Source organism: Otolemur garnettii, unplaced genomic scaffold (genome assembly GCF_000181295.1).
Source record: "Otolemur garnettii isolate 467f Iridium unplaced genomic scaffold, OtoGar3 scaffold00193, whole genome shotgun sequence".
Lineage (NCBI taxonomy): Eukaryota > Metazoa > Chordata > Mammalia > Primates > Galagidae > Otolemur > Otolemur garnettii.
Window position 1 is genome coordinate 560428 of NW_003852588.1, and position 25763 is coordinate 586190.

The 25763-nt window shown below is 44.6% G+C and overlaps 1 protein-coding gene across 1 annotated transcript in view; it reads left to right on the top strand.

Moving 5' to 3' along the window:
* The window catches only part of PTPRM (protein tyrosine phosphatase, receptor type M), a 562994-nt gene that overhangs the window by 502012 nt on the left and 35219 nt on the right, over positions 1-25763 (top strand). The window contains exons 21-28 of the mRNA XM_012812183.2: positions 8987-9103; positions 13822-13976; positions 14237-14372; positions 16317-16466; positions 17196-17369; positions 18332-18463; positions 22317-22442; positions 25130-25293. Of these exons, the coding sequence (XP_012667637.2) occupies positions 8987-9103; positions 13822-13976; positions 14237-14372; positions 16317-16466; positions 17196-17369; positions 18332-18463; positions 22317-22442; positions 25130-25293 (1154 nt within the window). The remainder of the gene's footprint in view (positions 1-8986; positions 9104-13821; positions 13977-14236; positions 14373-16316; positions 16467-17195; positions 17370-18331; positions 18464-22316; positions 22443-25129; positions 25294-25763) is intronic.

The following is a 25763-nucleotide window of genomic DNA, read 5'->3' on the forward strand; positions in this document are numbered from 1 at the left end:
TCACTCTGCCTTGAGTGAGCTTTGAACGTGCTCCTGTCCACTAAGCTGCCCTCACTCTGCCTTGAGTGCACTTTGTTATTAGCTTTGTGATTGGCGCATCTGTCTCTTCTTGAGTGTCAGGGTCAGATCTCCTTCTTGTCGGTATCCTCAGCAATCCCTGGACTGAGCTCTGCTCGTCACAGGCTCTTGGGGCTGCCGGGATGACTGGCAGAGCAGCCTGGATGCCACAGCCCTGAGCTCCAACACAGCCTTTGCCACATGTTGATCCTTTACATCTTCCAAGTCTGTCACTTACCTCTCCCAATCTCACATTATACAGGGTGTCCATGACGTTCCTATGCAATTTAAAATAATACACAGAGGGCACCAAAAAAGGTATACACATTTTAAGAAAGGAAAAAACTGCATTAAAATTGTAATACTCAAGTCATATTTACTTGTCCAATTATAAGAGATACAAGATTATAGGTGTTATTGGTATATACTATTATAATTTTAATATAACTTTTTTCTTAAAATCTGTGTACCTTTCTTTGGCACCCTTTGTGTATTTGTAAAATAGGGATAATACGCATCCCACAAAATTAGGATGGGAGACATGTTACCAGATGATTTGGGGAGTTGGAATCATCTTAACCAGTGTGTAATCTAGTATCTTCTTTGGCACACGAGGATACAGAGAGCTGGAACAGCTTTGTGACACACACAAGGTCTCAGGTCAACACAGTGACCCTGACACATATGAAGACTAAAGAGAAAATATGGATTTCTCTTCTCAGCAGTTATATCATGTATCACTATAAGAAATTTCCTCTCTGTTGGACATTGAGGCATCTATACGTATTCTAATAACATGGTTATTGCACAAGAGACTTATGAAATCCTCATTTCAGGATCTTTATAGAGTATGCAGCAGAGTCTTTCTACTGTACTTGATGGTGGCAAATCTCCCTTCTTGAAAGAAGGACTTAAATTTGGAGAATGGCTCAATGTCAAAGCCTAATCTTCTGAGTAAGGTGGGAACTATCAGTCTGAAGAATGGCTGTCTCCTGAAAGCCTGGCTGCAGCTTCAGTGGTGTCACTTTCTGATCATGTTCTCATCCAAAGTGATAAGAAAGTAACAAGACAGATTTCTCATGTGGTTTGTTAAGATGACACCTAAAGTTCCACAAGAGGCATCAGGCTGCATGTTTCCTTACAGCCGATGAAAACCTGTGTTATGGGGACGGGTGTGAGTTTGTGCTTATTATAAGTGCTGTATACCCATTAAGTGATAATTAATAATAGGTGCAATGGTAAAACCAGATAGAAAACCAGGAGTATAAAAGCACAAAAGAGGGATTTACTCAGGATGTGAAGTTATTTTCCCAAACTCAGACCATCCAGATCTCCAGTAGTTCTTGATTTAGTGCCAGTGTTGACACAGTCTTCAAGAAGGTTGCCCCAGCGAGGCCCCCAGCCAGATACTTACACAAAACCTTTATGTAAATATTTTATCCCATTTAGTCTTCACACCCTCCCTAAGAAATCAGTGATACCATCCCATAATACGTATGAGAAACTGAGGCAATCACTTGCTCCAAAGCATAAGTTAGAAAAAGCAAATGCCTGTCCACCTGGCTCTGTCATGCCGACACCAGTGCTGTCTGCATGTCTGGGGTATTTAACTCTTTCGGGTCCGGTTTCCCCTAGGCATGGGAGTCTACTGGTTGGAATTATTTTTGATCATGCATGCTCAGTCAATTATCGCCTAAAAAACGTATAAACTTCATTCAAATGACTTGACTTAAGCCATGTGCTTCAATTTATTATCTTGTTATTCGATATTTTACCTAGATTTACCTGTAGTTTACTTTGGTGTGATATATTTCCAAACAATCGCCAGTGTCACTCCAGCTTTCCTTCACATATTGTACTAAGTAGCACAAAGTCTGCTGTTTGCTCAGAAAAAAAAGGATCACATCTCACCAAAAGAAAGATTTTAGCTGACTGAAAAGGCTATTTGTGCAGGCACAGGATCCATGGAGTGTGTGGGAATGTGAGCCTGGCGAGATGAGCTGAGTACTCTTAAGTTCTATAGCATAAACAAAAGCCACCTGGTCATGCCAGGAATTACCCAGCAACTGACCCCAGCAGTAAAACAGGCTTACCTGGAATATCCCAGGGTCCAACCAGAAAGATAAATAAGAGAATTTTTGGTTCCTGTGTGACTTTTGAAAAAAAATTCTTTTTGGATGCCATAAATGTGTTTTCTTGGAAACACACCTGGCAGCAGCGTGTCTTGGCCGGGCTGTGTGAGCTTTCCTGCTCACCGTCCACTATCTCGTCAAAGCTGTGCACAGCAGGCCCCGACACCACTAGGAATAAAAGTGTGGTCACTCTCTTTGCAAGTCTCTTTCAAAATAAAGCAAAACAAACAGAAAAAGGAGTCTCCTGAAAACTCTTGACAAGTCAAAATTTAACAGCTGTCCTTTCCTTTTTCCTATCTTCCACCCCTTTAAAGTTGTATATATTAGATCACACTGTGGTGCCCCCGACTTAGCAAAAATGAGTCCTTGTGCCCAAGCACGTGCACATGAACGGCCTTTCCATTCTGCCCCACGCTCCCTCCTGTCAACCCGGAGATTTGGTGTTTACGAGGCAGCAGCAGACATGTAGCAGCTTGTGGTCAGGGACAAAGGTTTGATGAAGGGCTCAGGGTATGCAACCTGTTCTGCTTTCCCCAGCCTTCGACTCCTGTCTCCTCTTCTGCCCCTCCCCAAAGACAAAGCAGCTAAAACCATTTCAAGGCTTCCTATTTGGTTGCTGTCCCAGAAGCCAGGCCCCTTTATAGGACCGAGGGAAGTAAAGTACACCTCAAATTCCAACCTCCCCAAGGGCCGTGCAGCTACAGTCAGAGCCTGGTTCCAGACTCTCCTTCACCGCCATCCAATTTATTGCCCAAAGCAAGCCGCTCATCTTCCCTAAGTCGTCCTTTTGCGTCTTCATTTCAGAGCATGAGGAAGTAGGAATGATGGGAAGGACTGAGACACTTGCTGGCTCTCTTCTCTCAGGCAGGTCACGTCCCCTACCTAGGGCACTGCACAAACCATCTAGTTCGTCCAGCTCAAAGTAGAGGCTCTGTGGATGGCAGTTGCCACGAGCTGAAATGACTGGAAGCTGTCTCTGGGATTCCTCAGAGTTCTTTCTGTTTGATTTGAATCTTCTCCCCCCAAACACCAATGCTATTTCCTGACTTCTGTTGGGAGATAATCAAAGCACAGTAATGGGCTCTTTCCTTAATCCTCTCAGTCCTCACAACAGGTTGAGGGACGTAGGCGTAAAGGCAGAAAGGGGGTCTCCCTCTGCCTCCTCCCCCCTCCCCCACCACAAACCTTGTCAATGCTCAGCTCGTGTCCCTGCTCCAGGAAGCCCTGCCTCCCTTCTGTAGATCATTCATGGGGTTCTGGCCCTCTGAGCCCCTGTAGTCACCTGGAACAGTGGTCCCCAACAGTTTTGGCACCAGAAACCAGGGACAGGGAGACTGCTTTTGTTTTGAGTCTGCAAGCGATTGATTGCTGAGCTCTCTGTGAGGGCAAACCTCTCTGCTAGTGATAATCGATTTGCAGCTGCTCCCCAATACTAGCCACCATCACCTCAGCTCAGCGCCACCTGAGATCATCAGGCACTGGATTCTCGTGGGGCATGCACGTAGAGAGCCTACATCTCTACGTGTGCAGTTTACAGTAGGATTTGCACTCCTGTGAGAGTCTAAGGTGGCCACTGAGCTGACCGGAGACGGAGCTCAGGCAGTGACATGAGCAATGGGGAGCGACTCTGAATACAGAGAAAGTTTTGCTCACTTACCCTCTGCTCACCTCCTGCTGGGCAGCCTGGTTCCTGACAGGCCACAGACTGAGGGTTTGGGACCATAGACCATAGCAAGTCCAGAAGACAAGATTATCCCTTAATAATAAGAATTTCCACTTGAGGGGGCATTTATAATGCACTGGGCACATAGCCAAATGTTGTCATCACATCCCATCAATTAATGCAGGGGTTCTAAACTCTTCTGCACTTTGCAATTGCCTGGGGAGCTTCAAGAAACTACTGATGCCTCTGCCCCACCCCAGAAATCATGATTGCATTGACCTGGAGTGTGGCCTGGGCTTTGGAATTTATTAAGATCTCCCTCCCAGGAACTAAGAGACTCCAACATTCAGGCAAATTTGGAAACAGCTGACTAGCTCTTAGCACACTCTGCCATGGGAACCATAACTGTCCCCTCTTTACAGATGAAATGCCTGAAGGTGACCTCTCCACACTCATAACAGCACCCTGGCCCAGGCAGACTCAAATCCTTGTTACTCAGAGTGGTTCACAGACCAGCAGCACCTGGGAGTTTGTTACAAATGTACACTTTTGAGCCCACAAATTCTGACCTGCTGAATTTGTGCAGAATCCTTCCAAGGAATCTAATGCCTGCTTCAGTTTGAGAACCATTGCTATAGCAATGTCAGGATGCTCTGAAGGTCACATTGATGTGCTGCCACCATGAGGAGCTGGGGCTCTAGCCCCCCACCTATCCTCTGACTTCAGTGTGTGGGGACCATCTGGGCCACTGGTTAAAAGTGACTTGCCCCAAAGATGTTTGTCCCCCCTCCCCCCACAAAGGGAAGTTAGAATCCTGGCCTTATATCGCTTTCTGTGCTGTTTCATGTTTTTGAATTTTAAAGCCAACAAAGATCACCCCTTTGGAGCAGAGACCACATCATCTATTCCCACTGCCCTCGGGCGGCCACCAGCAGGCAGCAGCTTGCACTGTTTGCTTGATTGATGGCCTGGTAGAACCAGCACTGGGGCTCTGGGGTAATTAGCCGATCCTGATCGCTTTCTGGGCTGGAGGCTGTTGCTTTTCGTGATTAGGATACGTGCGTGGGAGGCACGTGCAGGTGGCAGGGCTGCAGGAACGGCAGGGCCACGCTCATGGCAAGAGCCAAGATGCTTCCTGTTCTCCAACAGGCGCCTCAAAACCAACGGTTTTGGCATCTCTGAGCGCAGACCTGAGGGACAGAAGGCACTGATTCCCAGACTCTCCGGACTTGGAAAGCCTTCATCCAAAGAGAGAAAAGCATACTTTCTTCCCCCCCACTTTTTTATGCAAAATAATAACTTGACACAAGTCCAAGCAGTTAAAAAGATACTAAAAGAAACCCAATTCAGAATGGTTTTTAGTAGGCTGAAAACAGATGTGGCAAACCATTTCAGGATATTCTGGGAGATGAGATGGGAAGGTTTGGATTGGAAATGGCTCCTCCGCCTCTGCAGGGCCACCCAGCCAGGTGCCCTGCACGCATTCTGGAAGGAGGCAGCCCCATTTCCTTCCTCCTAATCCCAGCATAGTGGGAGGGAGAGGCATCCAAGGGGAGCGGATTTAGCACTGTGCCCTGCCACGGAGAGCAGACCATGACCCTGGGCTCTTGTGACTGCTCCCTCGCTGGGGGCAGCACTTGTTGGGCCAGAGTGCGCTGAACTCAGCCAGCCACGCGGGGGCGCCCGAGGCATCAGGCCCGCGGGTTTAGGATAGGACCTTATGGGACTCGCCCCACGGAGCTGGGAGTGCCTCTCTCAATAACCCCCAAAAGAAACTGAGCCTTTAACTACCTGCAGAGGGCCTCTGTTTTCCCTGATTTCAAGGCATTAAAGCACTCCACACTCATGGTGCAAATTCAAGGGTGGTGAGAGTAAAGGAGACTCAGAACAGTGACCACACAAGGCCTGTGACCATTGGCATCCTGTAGTTAGTAAATTCACTTTCATTAAGATACATTTGGGTAAGGTATTTTTACCGCCTAAGACAAACGTGTTGTAACATAAGGCTGCAGGTGTGTGTTTGTGTTTTGTTCAGTTATAATTTTCAGAGAAATATATGAAATCTTAAACTGTGCATTCATTCTGTTGAGAATTATTCTTAAAAGGCACATATATGCTGTATATTGTAGTTTCATATCTATCCACTACCATCTGTGTGCATAATTGAAGTCACTAAAACATAAAAGCAAGTCACCCCAATATAGAGGTGAATACAGTATTTCCCTGTATGCAGCTTCATGATCAGCATTGTGGAAGTATAGTGCGGACAGTCCATAAATGGGTCCAGTTAGACGTCTCCACAGGATCTGCTCAGACTGACTTCACATCATGGAAAGGAGAAATTATAGGTCTATTACTCTGGGATATTTGAGATGCCACACAGGTGTCCATGATGTAAATTTCTGAACTATTATAGATAAGACCTTTATAAAGCCACAGATAATGTTCCCATGACAAAAAAAAAAAGAAAGATTCCCAAAGGAGTCTACGAACTTCATAAGGGTGGGAACCATTGTCCCATGCTCAACTGAATCTCCAACTCCTCGTATTAGTCTGGTTTACATCCTGCCAAGTAAAGGTAATGAGGCTCGCCTAGAATTGCCCTGAATGGACTACCAGAAAGTCTCCTAAAGTAGCAGCTGCAGTAATGCCCAGCCACACACCACGCTGGAAACATTAATGCACTGCAGGAGGCTGGCATGAGCACATCTTCTCTGCTCATATTTCTTTTTGTAAACTTCTCTACTAGTCTGGGATTTTCCTTCTCCACTGATCCTGTGACTTTCTCCTTGAAATTCAGTTTTATAGTATTTATTGCACATTCAGCGTGTACAAGACACAATCACCAGGTGTTTTGGGGGGTGCAGATATAAGGAAATATCAAGCAGTAAGAAGGGTGTCACATCAGGCTCTGAACAAGCACACTTCATCAGGGCAACAGAGAGAGAGTTCACATCTACACAGGAGACTGAGGAGGGCTGCTGCATTTCAGAGTATACTTTGAAGAATGGGGAAAAAATTCAACTAGGAAAAAATGAGTAGGAGGAGAACATTCTAAACAGGAAGAATGGCATGAGTAGGAGTTTGGATCATAGGGTATGTTTGGGGATTAGGGCTAACACCTGTCCTGGACATAAAATCTATGTGGGTAGAAAGGAGAGCTGTAAAAAATAAGGCTGGAAATGCTTGCTGTTGCCATATAAAATAAAAAAGTCCTTACATGCCAGGCCAAAGAATTTCTATTTTATTTCACAGACAGTAGTTGGAAATAGAAGATGCTTGAGCAAAACAAGCCAGTGGCACTGGGATTACCCTGTGGAAGGGTTTTTCCAGTATTGGGGTATATAGACTACCCATTCAGAAAGAAATGAGGGCCTGAACTAGGATGTGGCAGAGGGATGGAAAACTTAGAAAACATAGTTGAGAGCTATTTCAAAGACATTCCTAGATTTGGCAGTTGGTTGTGTTTTAGAGAAGAAATCACTACTTTCTGAGCCTGGGTGATTGAGAAGATCTCTGTAGGAAACCATAGCATTAACATAGGATATCAGGAAGAGTGAATGTGGAACAGAGAGTTGTCTTTTGGACATAGTGCCTTTGAGGTGCTGGCAGTGCCTCCAAGGTAATGCCCCATGAAAAGAAGGTAGTAAGCAAATTCAGGTTGTATGTGGTGGCCCACGCCTATAGGCCCAGCATTTCAAGCAGTTGAGGCAGGAGGATGGCTTGAGGATAGGAGTTGGAGACCAGCCTGGACAATACAGCATCTCTACAAAACAATTTAAAAAATAACAGGATATGGTGTAACAGACCTATAGTCCCAGCTGCTCAGGAGCTGAGACAGGTGGATCTCTTGAGCCCAAGAGTACAAGGCTATAGTGAGCTTTGATCAGGCTGCTATACTCCAGCCTGGGTGACAGAATGAGACCCTAAACAACGACAAAAGAAAAACAAGAAAAAAATAGATTCAACACAAGGAGAAGTATGGCTAGAGTTATAGAATAGAAACTGGTCAATGGAGGGGCAGGGACAGAAGTGGATAAAGCTACCAGGAATTCCAGAGAGGCAGAAAAGTCTTAAGAGCAGAGGCTGGAAATGTCCCCATGTCCTTGCCCTGCCTGTGATCCTGCTCACTTCTCATCCCAAACTTTCACGGATGTCTGGATGAGCCACTCAATTAAAAAAAAAAAAATTGCAAGTAGGAGCCAAGTGTAACAAATTTCCTCTATCCAAAAAAATCCTTAGGTTAGAGGCTTCAGACAATATGGAAAGATAGTGTTCATATGTGGCTCATATGTGGTTCATATGTGGCTCAAGTAGCTAAGGCGCCAACCACATACACCTAAGGTGGCGTGTTCAAATCCAACCCGGGCCCCCGCCAAACAACAATGAAGGCTGCAACCAAAAAATAGCTAGGCGTTGTGGGGGGTGCCTGTGGTCCCAGTCTCCTGAGGCAGGAGACTTGCTTGAGCCCAGGAGTTGGAGGTTGCTGTGAGCTGCGATGCTATAGCACTCTACCCAGAGCTTGAGGCTCTGTCTCAAAAAAAAAAAAAAAAAGAAATTTTGTTTAATGAATTTACTTACATTAAAATGAATCTGTGAATCTGTGGTTCTAACTGGGGAAAATCACAAAGCTACTTCCTTCATGCCGAAAAAATAACTGATCTTTAATGTTTATTCTGATTTTCTGCTCATTCCTCCAAAATTTTCAATTTTAGAAACTAGAAGGAAGTTCAGAAAGGACTAAAATTCAGGGAAACTAAAATACTGCAAAATTCCTTTCATAGTTTATTTTTCTAGGCCATTCCCTGCGTAGAGATACACAGGAAATGAATGGTTACTGTGCCTCAGATATTTGTAGCATAAATGCATCTTGTTAACTTTAGATCATTTTCCTAGACTTCATCTTTGCCATAACTCAAATTTTGTTTTGTTCTGAGAAACCTAGGTGATCTAAAAAAAAGAAGAAGAAAAGGAGGGAAAAAAAGACCTTGCTCTTGTGTATACCATTACCTTTGTTTTTATTTTTGCATGCAAATTATATCCTATAAATCATAGTGCAACCCATTACTAGAGGAACTAAAAAAAAAAAAAAACCTAACTCTAAACCCACAATTTCCCTTTCTGTTTTCTAAAGGTCAAATGCTGCAAATACTGGCCAGATGACACAGAGATATATAAAGACATTAAAGTTACCCTAATAGAAACTGAACTACTGGCAGAATATGTGATAAGAACATTTGCTGTTGAAAAGGTAAGTTTTCATACTAACTTTAAAAGCTATGGTGAGACATCAGTGTAGTCCTATACCAGCATCATTAACTGATCTAGGAAAATGTGTACATGGTCATACCTGAATGCAAGGAGGCTCTCTCTGGTGGTTTCTCAAGATTGCATCTTGTCCTCTGATTCTGTAATAGCTCAGCTCCATCTTTGAAACAAGTCATTCCCATTTCATAAGAATCTGTATTTTGCAACTAAACCAAAATATCTATTTGTTTATTTTCTTCTTCTTGTTAACCTGATTGATATTGTTCTTTCCCCCTCTCTTTGTTCAATGTTGACTAGCGTCCTTCCAGTTAGGGAATTTATTCCTGGTCTAAGTCCATGTGGGTTTCCTCGTAGTGAGTTAGTATCAGTGTTGAGACACAGGTCCTAACTCCTCCTGGAATCCCGCACTTCCTTGGGGCTTTCCAGGCCTCCAGTTCATTATGGACTGATGGATTTTCCAGGGAGAAGCAAACCACCTGGACAGTGTCCATTAGACATGGCACGTTCTTGCATGAAGCAGGGTGTTCATTCATCCTCACTCCCATGCTGGTGTCAGCCTTTTGTAGTTGCTGGTGTTGGGTCCGTGAATGCTGTGCTTTGGTTCTACTCTGCCTCATTCCATGTGCATGGATGGGGCTGCTGCTTTGGAAAGCACTGTAGGGCATAACAGGGAATTTCCTTATTCCCCCTCTTTCTGCTGACATAGGGAGGGGCCGGAGGTGAAGCAAACTGCAGTCCATCCAGAGAAGTGTCACAGGTAGGCTGTGGGGAAAGTGGAGGTGATATGGCTGACTTTCCTGTCACGAGCTGATTCTCTATAACTGGGCCTTGCACAGCTGCACTGGACTTAGCAATTTTGCCATGACTTTGTTCTGCTTACACTCATTTAATAGCAGCAGGTCTCAAGGCAGATTCATACCTGTAATCCCAGCACTTTGGGAAGCCAAGACGAGAGGATTGCTTGACATCAGCGGTTTGAGACCATTCTAGGAAGCACAGCAAGACCTAGTATCTATAAACAATAAAAAAATTAGCCAGGCATGGTGGTACATGCCTATAGTCCCAGCTACTTGGGAGGCTCAGACAGGAGGATCACTTGAGCCAAGACTGGAGTGCTCTGTGGTGACGCCACTGCACTCCAGAGTGGGCAACAGGGTGAGACCCTCTTTCTAAAAAAAAAAAAACACACTAACAAGTAGTAGCATCTCCCCATAGAAGACGTGGGTTATTAGCAAACTACTGGGAACTTGGCTCCTGGCCTTCCTCTCTCTGTCCTTTCTGCATCTATGTGCATTTTTCAGATTACCAAGACCAGTTTTAGGAAGTCAAAGAAACTGCAGCATCTGCTCGTTGGTCAATTTACCCTGATGTTTTAAACTACCTTTCCTTGTTTGCAGAATCAAATTTGTCATAGAATCATAAGTCTGAAAAAGCTCTAGTTTATTTTATTATGTTTCTCATACTATTTAGCATTTTTTTCTTAGCCTGTCTTTTTTAATAAGCGGGCAGGAAGCTCGGAGACTTCAAAGAATGTGGAGTTTGAGTTGACTCAATTCTTCAAGTTCTGAACCTTGCACTTTGATGTCGACTTTTTCCTTCTTAGGCAGGATTGAAAAAAAAAAAAACACCACATGGAAGATTTTTGTACAGCTCTTGGCAAGAGCACTCATGAATAGCTGCATTAAAACAGTGATAAAAGACCTGCAATATTTTTTTTCTGTTGGAAAAAAAAATCATCCAAAAGCCATCACTTAAACATGGAGTTCTTTGAACAATAGTCAGCTCTCTAATAAGCTGAAAATGCATCTCTGTTGCTAGAGGAAGGGTTTGTTTGTTTCTGTGCTCTTTTTTTAACCTCTTCTTCTACCTCATGCATTCCCAGCTGCACAGAATTGTTTCTAATATACCCAGTTATTTTAGTCATCAGACAACCAGTGGAGAGGTGGGAGAGGGAGGAGAAGGGAGGGGTGCTTGTTAATGGACTTGGGGAAATCAGAATGACATGTTAGTGGTTCTCTAACTGGGCAACTGGAATCTTTAAGGAAAACAAATCATTAGTCCTTTCATAGAATATTTCTTGTTGGCTTTAAACTTTCTCATTAGAAAGGAAAGAAAAGAAATTGATTAGGCACGTAGTTTGAGATTCCTGCAATTCCGATTCTATTTTAAGAACATGTTGTATCGAGGGACCCAAAGGTGGAAAATGGATTTGGGCTCCACTCTGCAAAGCAAGCAGCTGGAATGCAGTTTGAAAATGATGAATTCCTATTTTGCATTGAATTGTTGTTGTCTTTCCTTTTCCTGATATCTGATCACTCAAAGCTAAACAGGTTTTAAATAATGTATAGTGCCCATTGTGTCGGGAGAAAGCTCAGAAGTCTCGTGGGTCGATGCCACCTGGTCAATCTAGCCCTGAGTATCCTGGGCAGAAACGAAGTTGACAGTGGCCACCAAAACTGCTCGACCTAGGAGGTGCCTAGGACTCAGAGAGGGAGGAGGAAGGTGATCTTCCTGTCCCAAAGACAGAACATGTCCTTAGTGACATTCGTTTCACAAATATTTCTTAAGCACTCACTTTGGAATCTTTAAAGAAAATAAATCATTAGTATTTCTGTAGAATATTTTTTATAGGTTTGTTGTATGACTTGGGATCTTCCTTCCCACTATGATAGATACCACTTTTTATATGGTATTTAAGCTTATTATAAATAAAGATGTAATGAATATCAAGCTGGGAAGTATTGGGCTGTGATCGCTGATGGCATGTCTGGTGTTCCTCCCCAAACGTGTGTCAGATTACAGCCGCAGAAGGAGAGGCGGTGTGTCAGCAAACAAGAATGAAAATTGGACCAGAAGTAATTTCCTTTCCTAATCTCGTCCATAGTGAACACATTTGAGGTGGAGGTCTCTTGGGAAAAGGTTTTTTGCAGTCTAAAACTGTCGCTTACCCTTGCTCAGAAAATGGTTCTTGGAGAGATCAGTTGGAAGCAATAGTCCAGTGTTCTGGGATGCTGGAGTTGAAATGTAGCAAAGCTAGAAAAAGAAGTCTTCACCCCTCCCCCCCAAAAAACCCACTAGTACATGACAGAAAGAAATGCCCCTTTGGAATACATTAATATTTATTGCTGGTTGGTTTTCCCAGTTCAAGAGATGCATCCCACCAGAATGAGCCCACCCCTGCCCAGGTCATCACACCCATGAGAGCACTCTAGAGGTCTGGAGGGGGACACAGGCTCCACTTTCTGTCTTTCTAACTGAGACTTCAGGACTAGCCAAATGTTACCATGGTTTCAGTGATAAGAAGTGTGGGCTCCTAACCACCTAATAATATTATCCTGCGATCACAGAAGACCCTATTTAGCAGATGACAGTGTTGATTTGCATTTGTAAATCCCTGACTGCTTAATTCCTTAATGCTTCAACTCTGCTAAAGAATAGCATCTTCAAAGAGAAGTAAAGCTCAGCCTTTGTGGGCTATTAAACCAAGGCATATTATCACATTGATGGCAAATGAGTCTTATCTTTAAACCTGTAATTGTTTGCCTCTTCTGGTCTTTCAAGTCACATAAACATTCCGATTTCTTCTTTGCTCACTAAATATATGTACACAATGATGGTGAATGCGATAAGGTTAATGAATGTTTTACTTTTAACATCCAAACCCATAATGTAATGCAGAGGTGGTATTCAGACAACAGTCATGGAATAAGAATCACATCTGATCTCAGGTTTACGTACAGCCTTCATTCTGGAAGTAATTTTTATTTTCAAAACACTCTTGTGTTTTAAAACACAGTCTTAATACATGGGATAATAGTTAGAAAACAAAATTGATGGGTATAAATTAACTTAACTATTTGCAAAACAAGAGTAAATTAACAAAAACAATCATAAGATCTCTTTTGTAATGCCTTTCTTCCAGTTGGGGGGTGGGTAGCCTCCCTCCCCAATTTACTGACATAACCTGGAATTCCAGCAGAAATGCTTCTGGATTCTGATGGTTTCTACTGGCTTATGTGCCTGTTCCCCACGGTAGACTGTGCCCACAGCAGTCTGTGCCAGCCACACGTTTCTGTAGCCCTAGTCAAGGCCTAGGGCATTATAGTCACTCAGGTTGATCTTGAGGGGATGAATGGGTTTAATGTCTATCCACATTAAAAAGTCAAACTAACAAATGGGCTGTGAATGAAAATGAGTCCTCTGCCATATCCAATTGGAAAGTCGTCCTCATTTGTTCATGCAGCAGGTGTTACCTGAGCAGGCACAGTGGCTGGTGCAGAGACACCAGGGTGTGAGGAGCCAGAATAAGGGTCCTGGGTCACAGTAGCTGAACCCTTAATGCCTTCAGGTCCCTGTTCTGTGCCTTTCTCTGTGGGCTTTCACCTTATCAGCACACCTCATGATCTATGCAACACAAACTTTTAACAGAGTCTACTTTTTAGAAAGGAATTTCAAAGAATCCAGCAGATCCATCCATTTGCTGGAATTGCCCATGTCAATTAGCATTTTCCCCAAACAGCACCTCCCCTCTCAACCCACAAACATCCTCCTCAGTTTTTCCTTCCAAATTGTGTGTGGGGTCTAAGGATGCCCTTTCCCCCTAACAACCACTCGGGGGTGCTTTCCGCTCCCCAGGCTGCTGTAGCTTATAATTTGTTTTCCCTTGTTCTCTCCTGTGCTGTGGCTGACCAACCAATGCAGAGAGGTGTTCATGAAATCCGAGAGATCAGACAGTTTCACTTCACTGGCTGGCCGGATCATGGGGTCCCCTACCATGCCACTGGCCTGCTGGGATTTGTCCGGCAGGTCAAATCCAAGAGCCCGCCCAATGCAGGCCCGTTGGTGGTGCACTGCAGGTAAGCAGAGCTGCCCCTCTCGGAGGAAACGCCGTGGGTGTTGGGTGCGGGGTCTCCTCTGGGGCTGGTGAACATGTTTTAGAACTTGACATGGTGCTGGTTACACAACACCATGAACAGACTAAATGCCATTGAATTGCACCTTTTAAGGAGATTAGTTTTATGTTATGTGAATCTCACCTCCATAAAACCTTTTATAAGTAGCAGCGGCAGCACAGTGGGCCTTTTCCCTCTGCTGACAGACCCTTCTTTTCATTCAGTGCTGGTGCCGGGAGGACCGGCTGCTTCATCGTCATCGATATCATGCTGGACATGGCTGAAAGGGAAGGGGTGGTAGACATCTACAACTGCGTCCGGGAGCTGCGGTCCCGGAGGGTGAACATGGTGCAGACGGAGGTACTGCTGCTCCCCACCCCGGGGCCTGCTCTCTGCGTCTCTCCTGCAGCCCCACCTCCCAGAGCCAAGGACAAGGCAGTTATCTCTGCAAGGGCATCCTGGCTGGCGCCCCTCCTCCCCCCTTCTCCCCTCATTCTTTCCCTCCCTCCTTCCCTTTTTTCTTCCTTCCTCCCTTGTCCATCCCTTCCTTCCATTTCTTCTTTCTTTTCTCCTTCCAGTCCCCCTTCTCTCTCTCTCTCCTTTCAACAAACAAACAAAAAAAGTCAAGAGTTTTCCAGGTAACAGAATCTATAGCCAAGAGCCTAAATTTGCACATTTTTCTGTCACGGGACCATGAAGCATCCTGTATGGAGTGTTCCGGTACCATTTCCTTTTATTGTGTCTCTTAAACTCACTGGGAACTAGAGCAAGGCCGCTCCTGAGAATAGCAGCACTGGCCCGGCAGCTTTAGCGTTGCCTCTGTGTGTTTTGTTCTCCTCGGGGGTGCTGGAAAGAACAGTAGCCGCCTGTCCCTGGAAATTCTGCCCAGGGCCTTGGCATCTTGGGAATTTGCCCATTTTGTACCAGTAATCTATGATGACTGGTTATTCCATAAATTGAAATTCAAGGTATATCAGGAATTTAACTTTTTGAGATAAAGTATTACATCTTGTTCTTAGTACGTTCATATTTTTACTAATACTGATTGCTTAAGTAGGCGTTAACCCACTACCTAGAAAATGATTCCTGAAGTAGAACGAAGAATAATAAGAACTCTTTACATTTAAATTGTGCATTAAAGTTTACAAAAGCCTCTAGAAACCCTAATCTCCCAATTTTTTAGCTATCATAAAAATAGCAGAAACTATAAGTGCTACTTTCATGTTCTCTTCTCCTTAGTATGAGATACTGTGTTTTAAAGATAATAATAATTTATTTTTTGATGTACTTTACACTTGATCAAATGTTGCCACACGCATTTTCTCAGACGATCTTGTTTTTTGAGGTGTTGTTTGGTAGGGCTGGGTTGTTTTTGAGAATTAAGAGTCCTAGTTATATAGAGAGATTAAATTAGTAGTAATAAGGGATTTTCTTAACATCTCATATAATTAAAGATCAATAATAAATATAGTAAAACTCTACTAATTAATTGTAGGGGAAGTCAGTGCCAGAATTAGAGGCTCCATGTTTTTTACCTATGGACTTAATGTAGGTACGTACAGTTCACCTGTGGACTTACTGTGTGTACGTACAGTTCACCTGTGGACTTACTGTGCAGACATAGAGTTCACCTGTGGACTTACTGTGTGGACATAGAGTTCACCTATGGACTTACTGTACATACATACAGTTCACCTGTGGACTTATTGTACGTACGTACAGTTCACCTGTGGACTTACTGTATGTATGTACAGTTCACCTGTGGACTTAGTGTGCGTATGTACAGTTCACCTGTGCACTTACTGTGCATACAAGAGCTCTTCTCTGTGCTTATAAGAGCTTTCATAATTATCTCATTAATTACTGTTTTCAAGTGAAGTAACTAGTTGTAAGAATTCAGAACTCTTTGTCTTCCTAGTGATGTCAAGTTTCTGTAGACCTTCTTTGCACAGTTATTTTGGTCAGCAAATCTTATCCTCTATTAGATACAGATACAATTCTGCTCATTCCTCATCTGAAATACTGAGTTCCAAATCAGTGGGATCAGAATTACAAGGCACTTTAGCCACAGTTGCAGCGTGGCGGCACTTGCTGTGGCTGGTACCAGCATCTGGGTGGTTTTAATGAAGCTGAGTGATATTCTGCACCGAGCACCCATCTCCCGAGTTCCGGTCCTCACCTGTCCCTCTCTCTGGGAGATGCATTTTGCTGACGTGGGCCAATGCAGGCACTCTTTCCTCCTCCTACGTTTCTCTGAGGCTACCTTGATTTCTCTGTCACTAACGAGCACATCTGCTTCTCCAGGAGCAATATGTGTTCATCCACGATGCCATCCTGGAAGCCTGCCTCTGTGGAGATACCTCTGTCCCCGCTTCCCAAGTCAGGTCTCTGTATTACGACATGAACAAACTGGATCCGCAGACGAATTCGAGTCAGATTAAAGAGGAATTCCGGGTAAGTGACGTTCCAGGGAGGCACTGACTATGCCTTTGCCCTTTAAGAAGTATCTTAAAAGTGCCTTCTTGGGCCCTGAAGCAATACAGGGTTCCTTACTTGGGATATTTTGGGCTGGACGATCTGGTGGCAGGGGCCTCCCATGTGATGTCACTGGGCTCCATACACCCGCTGTCTGCAGTGCCAAACATCCCCTGGGCAGCAGAACTGCCTGGTTGAGAACTACTAGTCTAACAGAGCCATTTCCACCACCCTGTCCCTTTGAAAGCAGACTTCCTTTCCATAGTGGAAGCAGGGGCACAGTCATGCCACAAAAGTATGTGTGGAAAACACTTTCTGGACCATAGTCTTCATTGCATTCCTAATACTCAGATTTTGTGTAAAGGTACCTGACTGTGGGCCGATCCCTTCCCTACCTCTTACCTCCCAGGTCCCTGGGTATCCAGCTAGTGGGACTGGATGGCTCTCAATCTCTGGGACCTACAGTGGCCTTATGCCTCTGCCTTTGGCCCCTATGTCAGATAAGCACTGTCTGTGGACAAAATCTAAGGAGAGAAAAGAGAAATAAAAAATTCAACTGTGGGGTGTTGAGGAGGGGGAATGTTACGGGGGTTGGGGGAGGGCCATCTTACAATGAGCTGCAGGAAATGTGCATCTTTTAAATGCTGACCTGAGCCACACTTACTGTCAAGCATTCTCTTCCCCACGTGCCTGCCTTTTGTCGCCTAGACCTTAAACATGGTGACGCCGACGCTGCGTGTGGAAGACTGCAGCATCGCGCTTTTGCCCCGGAACCACGAGAAAAACCGGTGCATGGACATCCTGCCCCCGGACCGCTGCCTGCCTTTCCTCATCACCATCGACGGCGAGAGCAGCAACTATATCAACGCTGCCCTGATGGACGTAAGCCGCTGCCCTTCCACGGAAGGAAGCAATTCTCCATGGGGGCGAGCTCTCCATGGGGGCAAGCCCAGGGCCTTCCAGCTCTGCCCATCCTGTGTTTGTTAAGATGCAAACTATTTTTTTAACAGAAGTCAATTTCGGATTCCACGTGTGTTTTCGTGTCAGGGCTGACATACTTGGTCTATTAGAGACTGCCAGTCTGGGCAGGAGTATTGATAAATGAGACATGGTGCGGCTCCTCTCTGAGCAGGGAAGGCTTTAACCTGCTGGCAGGAGCGAGAGACAGCTCTCAAGTCACCGTGGCAGGAAGATGGGTTAATATTGCTTGCAGTATTCATAGAGTTCACTTTCCTCCTAATTTGGGTTGTAATTAACATGGGGAGAAATACAACTCGTTACTCAAACTGTCAGTTTGTTTACGTCTTGCTCTTCAATTGATGAGAAAAGTGAATGGGTATTTTCACTGGTAATAGAGAAATTTCAATTCTGTTGGTGTCATATCATAAAATAGTACTAAAATTGTTTGAAGCTCCCCAGAGCTGTAAAAAGCATGTGTATCCTTTATGGTAGGCATGAGTAACACCCTCACACATACAAATGACAAGCAAACACTTTGGAAAAAGCAGAACTGTTTTAATTATGCATAATTTTTAAAGTTACATTTTCTTCATTAAGATAATTATGTATATATTTGATATTGTACTTCTACAAGAAATATGAAAGAAAATTGGTTATGAGATACTTATTAAGTTTTCTCGGCATCAAAATGAGAATATTCCATCATTGTTATTCTGCAGATAAATTTATACTTACTCTATTTTGGTGCTGACAATGATAGAATTCAACAACTGTTGAATTTGTTCAGTGTTTTGTGCCACAGGTTTCCATGTGTACAAAATAACTTAGCTTCCTCCCTTCACGTTTTCCGGGTTAATCTGGTTCTTTCTTATTTGTGTTTGCAGAGCTATAAACAGCCTTCAGCTTTCATAGTTACCCAGCATCCTTTGCCAAACACAGTCAAAGACTTTTGGAGACTGGTCCTGGATTATCACTGCACATCTGTAGTTATGCTAAATGATGTGGATCCTGCCCAGGTGAGACCAGGGAATTCTTGCAGTCTGAGCTGGGTCGAGTTTGTTTACACATTGAATCTGCACCTGAGAAGTGCAGGCCTCCGTACCAGACCTCAAGTGCCATTTGAAAACATAAGTGTTAGAAATCGGGTGAGTAGGGGTTAGAACACAAAGTTGGTTGAAAACCAAAAATACAGGGTGAAATCATTGACAGTGGAAGTGAATGACAGGATTAGACAGTATCAGAAGTTGGGATGTTCCCAAAATATGGCAATACCCGCTGGAGGTTTTCAAGGTCATAGACAGAGTCAAAGCTTAGCAGGGAGCTGACCATCACAGAGCTGAAAGCAGACAACAGAGGAGAAAGGACGTCGGCACAATATAGCCAAGGCCCATCTCTGGGGCTACTGTGTGCTCCCTGGCATAGCTCACCTGGAGCCCACAGGTAGAGATGATCCACCCAGAAGGGTGAGAGGAGATGGGCAGGCAACTTGGGGGGATAGCAATTAGTCTCATCAACTCGTGGGTGTAGTCTGAGACTTGGGGTAAGAGAAGCTCAGCATAAGAAATGGGGCTTTGGGACCAGGTGTGGTGGCTCACACCTGTGATCCCAGCACTCTGGGAGGCCGAGGTGGGAGGATCACTTGAGCTCAGGAGTTTGAGACCAGCCTAATCAAAAGCGAGACCTCATCTCTACTAAAAATAAAAAAACAACTAGCAGGCATTGTGGTGAGCACCCATAGTCCCAGCTACTGGAGAAGCTGAGGCAAGGAACCCAAGAGTTTGAGGTTTCTGTGAGCTATGATACCACAGCACTCTACCCAGGGCAACAGACTGAGACACTGCTTTAAAAAAGAAGAGAGAGAAAGGAAAAATGGGGCCTTTGCATAGCTCCCCTTAAACACAGAAAGAGAAAGAATTGGAAAGTGATGAACTTGGTGTTAGTAATGGACGTAGAAGTGGTTTCTTAAAGGGAGTTGTCAGGTGAGCATTAGCACAGGGGCCCTTTGGGGTGTGGCTGTACCAGTCACAGAGTTACCCACCAGGACAGCGGGCATTACAGAGAGTCTGAACTTTGTGTTAAGAATAAACTTGTTGAAAGGTCTGAAGCATGTCAGCATCCAAACTGGACAAGATTTTCCTTCCTCAAATCTGTTTTGTTGCCATCAATCTGCCATAAATGCCAAAGACACTTAATTCAGTTCTATAAGTTTTTAATTATATTCAAGGCATTGTATTATATTTCCAAAGCTCTCACCTGAAAGCTAGTTAATGAAATAATAATGGCAGTCTTTGCTCTCATCCAGTCCTTTTGGCTTAAGAAGCTTAAATATTTTAGAATCCTTTTCCACTGATGTTCTCAGAAGGTTAGATTGTAGCCATTTATAAAGACAAGCAGATGCTATGACTTGGGGAGTTTCAAAGACACAGCTCAAAATAGAACCAAGGATCCTGATTTTCTAACTTACAGTGCCAGGGTGAAATTGCATTAATTCTTTAGCACACTAATTCTTTAGATTCTTTAGTCCCAGACAGTTCTGGGATAAGGAATCATTCTGTATTTTTCCTAATGTGAATCTTAAAATGTTGTGATAGACCATTTTTGTTCATATTAGTGAATTAAAGACATCACTGATTCTAGTGAGTTCTTTTGAACATCCACATTTGGATTCTAAAGCTGTGTTTTAAACCTGAACTATCTGGACTCAAACCAAGCCTTGGCTGACTGGTGGTAGGAGAAACAAAAGGACTCAGCTTCGATTCAGCAGACAGAGCTGATTTTCAGAGTGAGAGAAAAGAGGCTCCTGGGATTCAGTCTTTTAGTGAACACTAAACTGAGCATTTGAACATAAAGGCTTTGCAATTGTACGAGAATAGCACTCAACTATTTTAAGTATTTATAGGTCCGATTCACGGGCGTGCTATGCACCATTTAAGCCATTTTCTACACGGTTTGCTTGGGCAGAGAGTAGAATGAATGTGCCAGAGGCAGTGCCAGCCGCACCACTCATATTTCTTTGGTGTAAATGACAAGCTTTTAATCAGGAGCTTCGATGGGAAAAGAGAGAAGAAAGCGATGCTAGCTGAGTCGTAGAAAAGTGGGCAGAATGGTTCAGATGTGCATGCTATGGCTTTCATTACCACCTCGGCTTCCCATCACGATGTCTTATTAATTTTAATAGTAGGTACCCCTGGGTATCAAAAAATAAATAAATAAACATCGACATGCTATTATTTGACAAGGCAGCTTTATGACTTGTCACCAGGAAACACTGGTGAAGAAGGAAAAATTTCATGGAAGTAGTACTTAAAACTAAATAAGTGTAATTTATAACATACATTATATAAATGTTGGCTGAGCTAACATAGCCTTAGTTATCATACTTTTATTCTTAATCATAACGCCCTAACCCTTAACTTGTTTGTAACAGAGAGAGAGATTGCTGCTTCATTTGGTCCACAGTTAACTGAAAATGATCTTGCAATCTTGGATATACATTACTCTTTGCAATCTTTGACAGTAAGATTTTACAGGTGTCCTCAAACTCTGGCTCATGGGCCACATGTGGCCAGCCTAGGACATTTATCTGGCCCGCCAGGTGTTTTTGCTGCCACTGCCTGTCCTGCTTAGCAGCTGACTCGTCCCAGGGCCCACAGTCCGGCCCTCCAATGGCCTGAGGGACAGTGAACTGGCCCCCTGTTTAAAAAGTGTGAGGACCCTGATCCTTTGGAAAATAAAAGTCATCAAAACAACAACAACAACCACCTCAACCAGTGGATTCTCCTTGTGATTCTACTTTAGCAAATTAGCTGATGGTTTGGAGCAGAGACAAGAGAGAAGATTGAAGATGATTCTACTTTAAATAGGGTGATGTGTTTTTCATCTGCTCTTGGTCCAATAGAAATAGGCTGTGACATAAGGAAGCAGCTTCCTCCTCCTGCCTCCCCACAAGCCCTCAGGTAAATCAGAAAGATAAAAGTAGGTGCCACTGCAGAAAAGTCACTGGAACACCAGTCCCAAAGGAAGTTTAACTGCAAACTTTAAATGCTTGTTAAGGCTTCAGGGCTTTAAGAAAGGTTTTGAAAGAGACAAGATCTTAGGAGTTCTTCCCGCCTGAGTCTCTCCACTTGTAGGAATTTTGTGGCGTGGTGGCAATGGAAGCACCTCTGTCATAAGCCACCATGCCCAGCACCACTCCCACCACCTCAGTCCTGCTTTGTGTTCATGCAGAAGTTCTAGCTACTCAGTGCCACCAGTACCTGGAGTTTTAGACTCCAGGAAATCATGTTTTCATGAAAGCCATCTCTAGGTTAAAGAGTAAAACATTAATTGTCATTGCACCAGGTTTTCTAGTACAGAGCTGGGAGAGTTTGGACCAGACCATGAAAACAGCCCTACACTGTTCCCAGTTCTGCACCTTGTCACAAAATAGCCTTATTCCCAACAGCGATTATAAAGTACCATGCGAGCCCGGCCAGCTGCGGGTGGACCTGGGCATTGACAGATCTGTGTGCTGCCACTTTACGGACCTTGCGGGTTGGTGGACACGCATAGCATTGCCCTCAGGGCCTGCAAAAGAGGTCTCACAAAGGGATGCATTGACCATCATCTGCGTGACTTCCTTGGAAAGCAGGAATCTGTGGCTAAAAGATGCTTTCTGAGAAAATTACCTTATAGGAGGAGGACAGGTGGAGTTGAGGAACAGACAACAAGAAAGTACAAGTTTATTTGCTACAGGGAAAAGAAAGAGAGAAAACAAAGGGAATTAGTGAAGTCAGGAATTACTGAATGCCGATGCCAACCTTATCCCAGCTGGTAGGAGTAAATTCACTACTCTTATAATTAACCTTGTATGTCTATGTTTGAATTCAGTTGTGTCCACAGTACTGGCCAGAGAATGGAGTACACAGACATGGCCCCATCCAAGTGGAGTTTGTGTCTGCAGATTTGGAAGAGGACATCATCAGTAGGATATTCCGTATTTATAACGCAGCCAGGGTAAGCGCCGGGCCTGTCCTGCTTTGTATTCCGACTTCTCACTCATTGCCTATTTACAGTACTCATGTATGTCAGTCACTGGTCTAGGAGTTTGGAATACATCAGTGAACAAAAAAGCAAAGCTCCTGACCTCAGGGAACTTACATTCTAGTGGAGAGACTGTTGAAGAAAACATTCGGTGATACTTATTAAAGCACAGTAAGGCAGAGACTTCATTCAGGACCACCTCCGTAGGTGCAAAAACAGGGGCCACTGCACAGGTCCTACCATTAGGGAAAGAGCCTGGGCTTAACACAAATACGGCACTGGGAATTTATGGCTGTGGAGCACAGTGTGGGGGTCAGCAGATGGAAAGTTACTAAGAGCACATGTCAGGGGTGAGGGGCTCTGGCTAAACCCACCTCACAGGAATCTTGTTGAACACAGGCCAGGGTGACCAGACACCACCTGGGTCTGGGGAGCATGAGGAGCCTCATGGGATCTCTAGGGTGATTGGATATCATCAAGGTGGGGCTGAACTGACTTGGCAGGGGTTGCCAAATCTGGACTTCACAGGAAGTACACGGTGGGCCTAGGGGGTACGGGGCCTGAGCAAAGTTGGGTTAAGCAAAAAAAAATAGATATAGCAGATATAGTCACCCGTGTAGTCTGTTAGGAAGTGATAACTGCTACAGGAAAGAAGGAGGGTGGAAAGTGCGAGGGCCCTGCACAGGGAGGAGACGTGGCTGTGTTAGTCTCTGCTGATGTCCCCTGGGAGCTGTTTCAGGCCGAGCGCCTGAGTGCAGAGGTCCTGCAGCCCCGGGGCCCTGCCTGGTGAGCAGTAGACAGCTGGCATGGCTGAGCACAGAAGCAGACAGCAAGGCCAGCATGGCCCATGACAGATGTAGTTCCCCTGGAAAGAAAGAGGGTCCTGAGGAGGGCTTCGCAGCCCTGCTCGCTAGCATTCAGGCTTTTGCCTTGAGAGAACAAGGAAGCATTTGAGTAGAATCACATGGCATAATCCACATTTTGAAAGCAGCACTCTGGGCCCCCTTCTGAGAAGGGACTCCCAGGAGGCTGTTGGGGTCATCCTGGTGAAGAATGATGACGGAGGGCACAGCAGGGGAGGTGGAGGGTAGAACAAGAGTGCCAAGAGATCTGCAGGTACAGCCAGGGCCCCAGGGAGTCAGGGCTACTCACAGGCTTTGTGTCCTGGGGACTAGGACAATGGTCCTGATGCTGATTGTGAAGGCCTCTACCAGGACAGGATCCTTTAGGGTGAGGGCGGGTGGGAAGGCCTGTCTGGAGCTCAGTTTTGGACACACCAGGCACAGGGTGACTATGAGAGTATCAGTGGGCCTCTAAACTCATGAGAGGGAAATTCAGGATGGAAGGACTGAGTGAAATCTAGTAAGAGTCGGAGAAGCGTGAGGGCTGCTCCTCTGATCTGGGACAGGGGCCGCGGAGGTGGAGCGGGACAGCTGTGAGGGCGCAGATGCCCATGGTGAAGAAAGCACACTGAGAGGAAGACAGTGGTCACCTATGTCGCATGCTGCTACCGGTGGCTGGCCACCATCAAAGCAAAGCTGTTGCTGCTTTTTTATTAATTTCAGGTTAGTATTGGAGTACATATGATTAGGTTACATAGTGTGCTTGTATAAGGCTGAAGTCCAAGTGTGTCCTTCACAATTTACCCAACCCTTCCCTCCTCCCCCCACTTGAATTTAATTGAGTTTTTCCTGGCACACGAGCGTATAGTTGTTAAATCTGGTTCCAGTTTAGGACTGAGTACCGTGATGCTTGTTTTTCCGTTTTTGTGATGCTGCACTTAGAATATTCTCCAAATCCATGCAGGTTGCTACACAAGATACGAAATCATCTTTTTTCTGTTGTCCCTTTTATAACATAAGTTGAGTAACACTTTTTAGAATTCTGCAATTCCATTAAATTATGAATAAAGATTAAGTAACTACTGTTGTCTAAGAGTCACATCAGCAAGCAAAACCACACTGTACTCACAGGAAAATACTATGTGATCTCCATCATGCTGGGCTCACAAACATCTCCAAGTTATAAATTATTCCTCACCTTTAATTTACCTGTAATTAAAACCATTTTACCACTTAACACACAATATGGTCAATGCTCAGGTGTTGTGTTATTTTTCACTTGGCTTTTCCGAAATAGTAAGTGTTCTGCTTCACTCGGATTTGTCTGGCCTGCCGTTTTTTTTTTTTAGACACAGTCTCACATGTCCTCGGTACCGTCTTGTGGCATCACAGCTCACAGCAACCTCAAATTCTTGGGCTCAAGTGATTCTCTGACCTCAGCCTCCCAAGTAGCTGGGACTATAGGTGCCCACAACAACTCCTGGCTATTTTTTCTATTGTTAGTAGAGATGGAGTCTTACTCTTGCTCTTCCTCAGGCTGGTCTTGAATTTCTGAGCTCAAGCGAACCTCCCACCTTGGCTCCCAGAGTGCTAGGATTACAGGCCAATGGCCTGTCATTGAAAACACCTGTTTTTTTATAGCAGTCCAAGATTAGAAATCTTAACTCTTCAGGCAAGTAGAAGCTACCTTTGTTGTTGGTAGACAGGACTCTCCTTTAAAAATGTGAAGATCAACTAGGTGGAATCAGCCCCTGGAATTCACTAGTGAATCCTGCCTGTCTCTTTCCATACTCTCATTGTTGGCCTGATTCTCTGTAGCCCCAAGATGGATATCGGATGGTGCAGCAATTCCAGTTCCTGGGCTGGCCGATGTACAGGGACACACCAGTGTCGAAGCGCTCCTTCCTGAAGCTAATTCGCCAAGTGGACAAGTGGCAGGAGGAATACAACGGTGGTGAAGGCCGCACCGTGGTGCACTGCTTGTAAGTGCTGGCCAGAGAGAGCACTCGGCTCAGAGCCACCAGGCCCAGTCGCTTCTGCCTCCTGTTCCTCTGTCTTTTGTTTCACCATGAATGGGGAGGAAATAAGCAGATCTGGGTAAAGGGAGCGTCAGTACACTCAGGGTTCAGGTGGCTTTTTAGGCAATGAGATGTGTATATTTGGCATGTCATTGCTGTAGAAATTAGCATCAACCCTGTGATTGGGACACCTGTCCTGAAAAACAACAACAAAGAAATAAACCAGGGTGGGTTCAGGGGGCTCCCAGTGGCTCTTGAGAGTTTTCAGGAATTTTCTGAGCTGTTGTTAAACTGTCAGTAACCTAAGGTCATCCACAGTAGAGGTAGATACCTCAAAAACCAGCAAATACTGAAAATTAGGGCTCCCTCCCCGCCAGCCAGAGCTGTGTAGCAGTCACATCACGTGATTATTCTATTGGAAATCATGTCAGAGG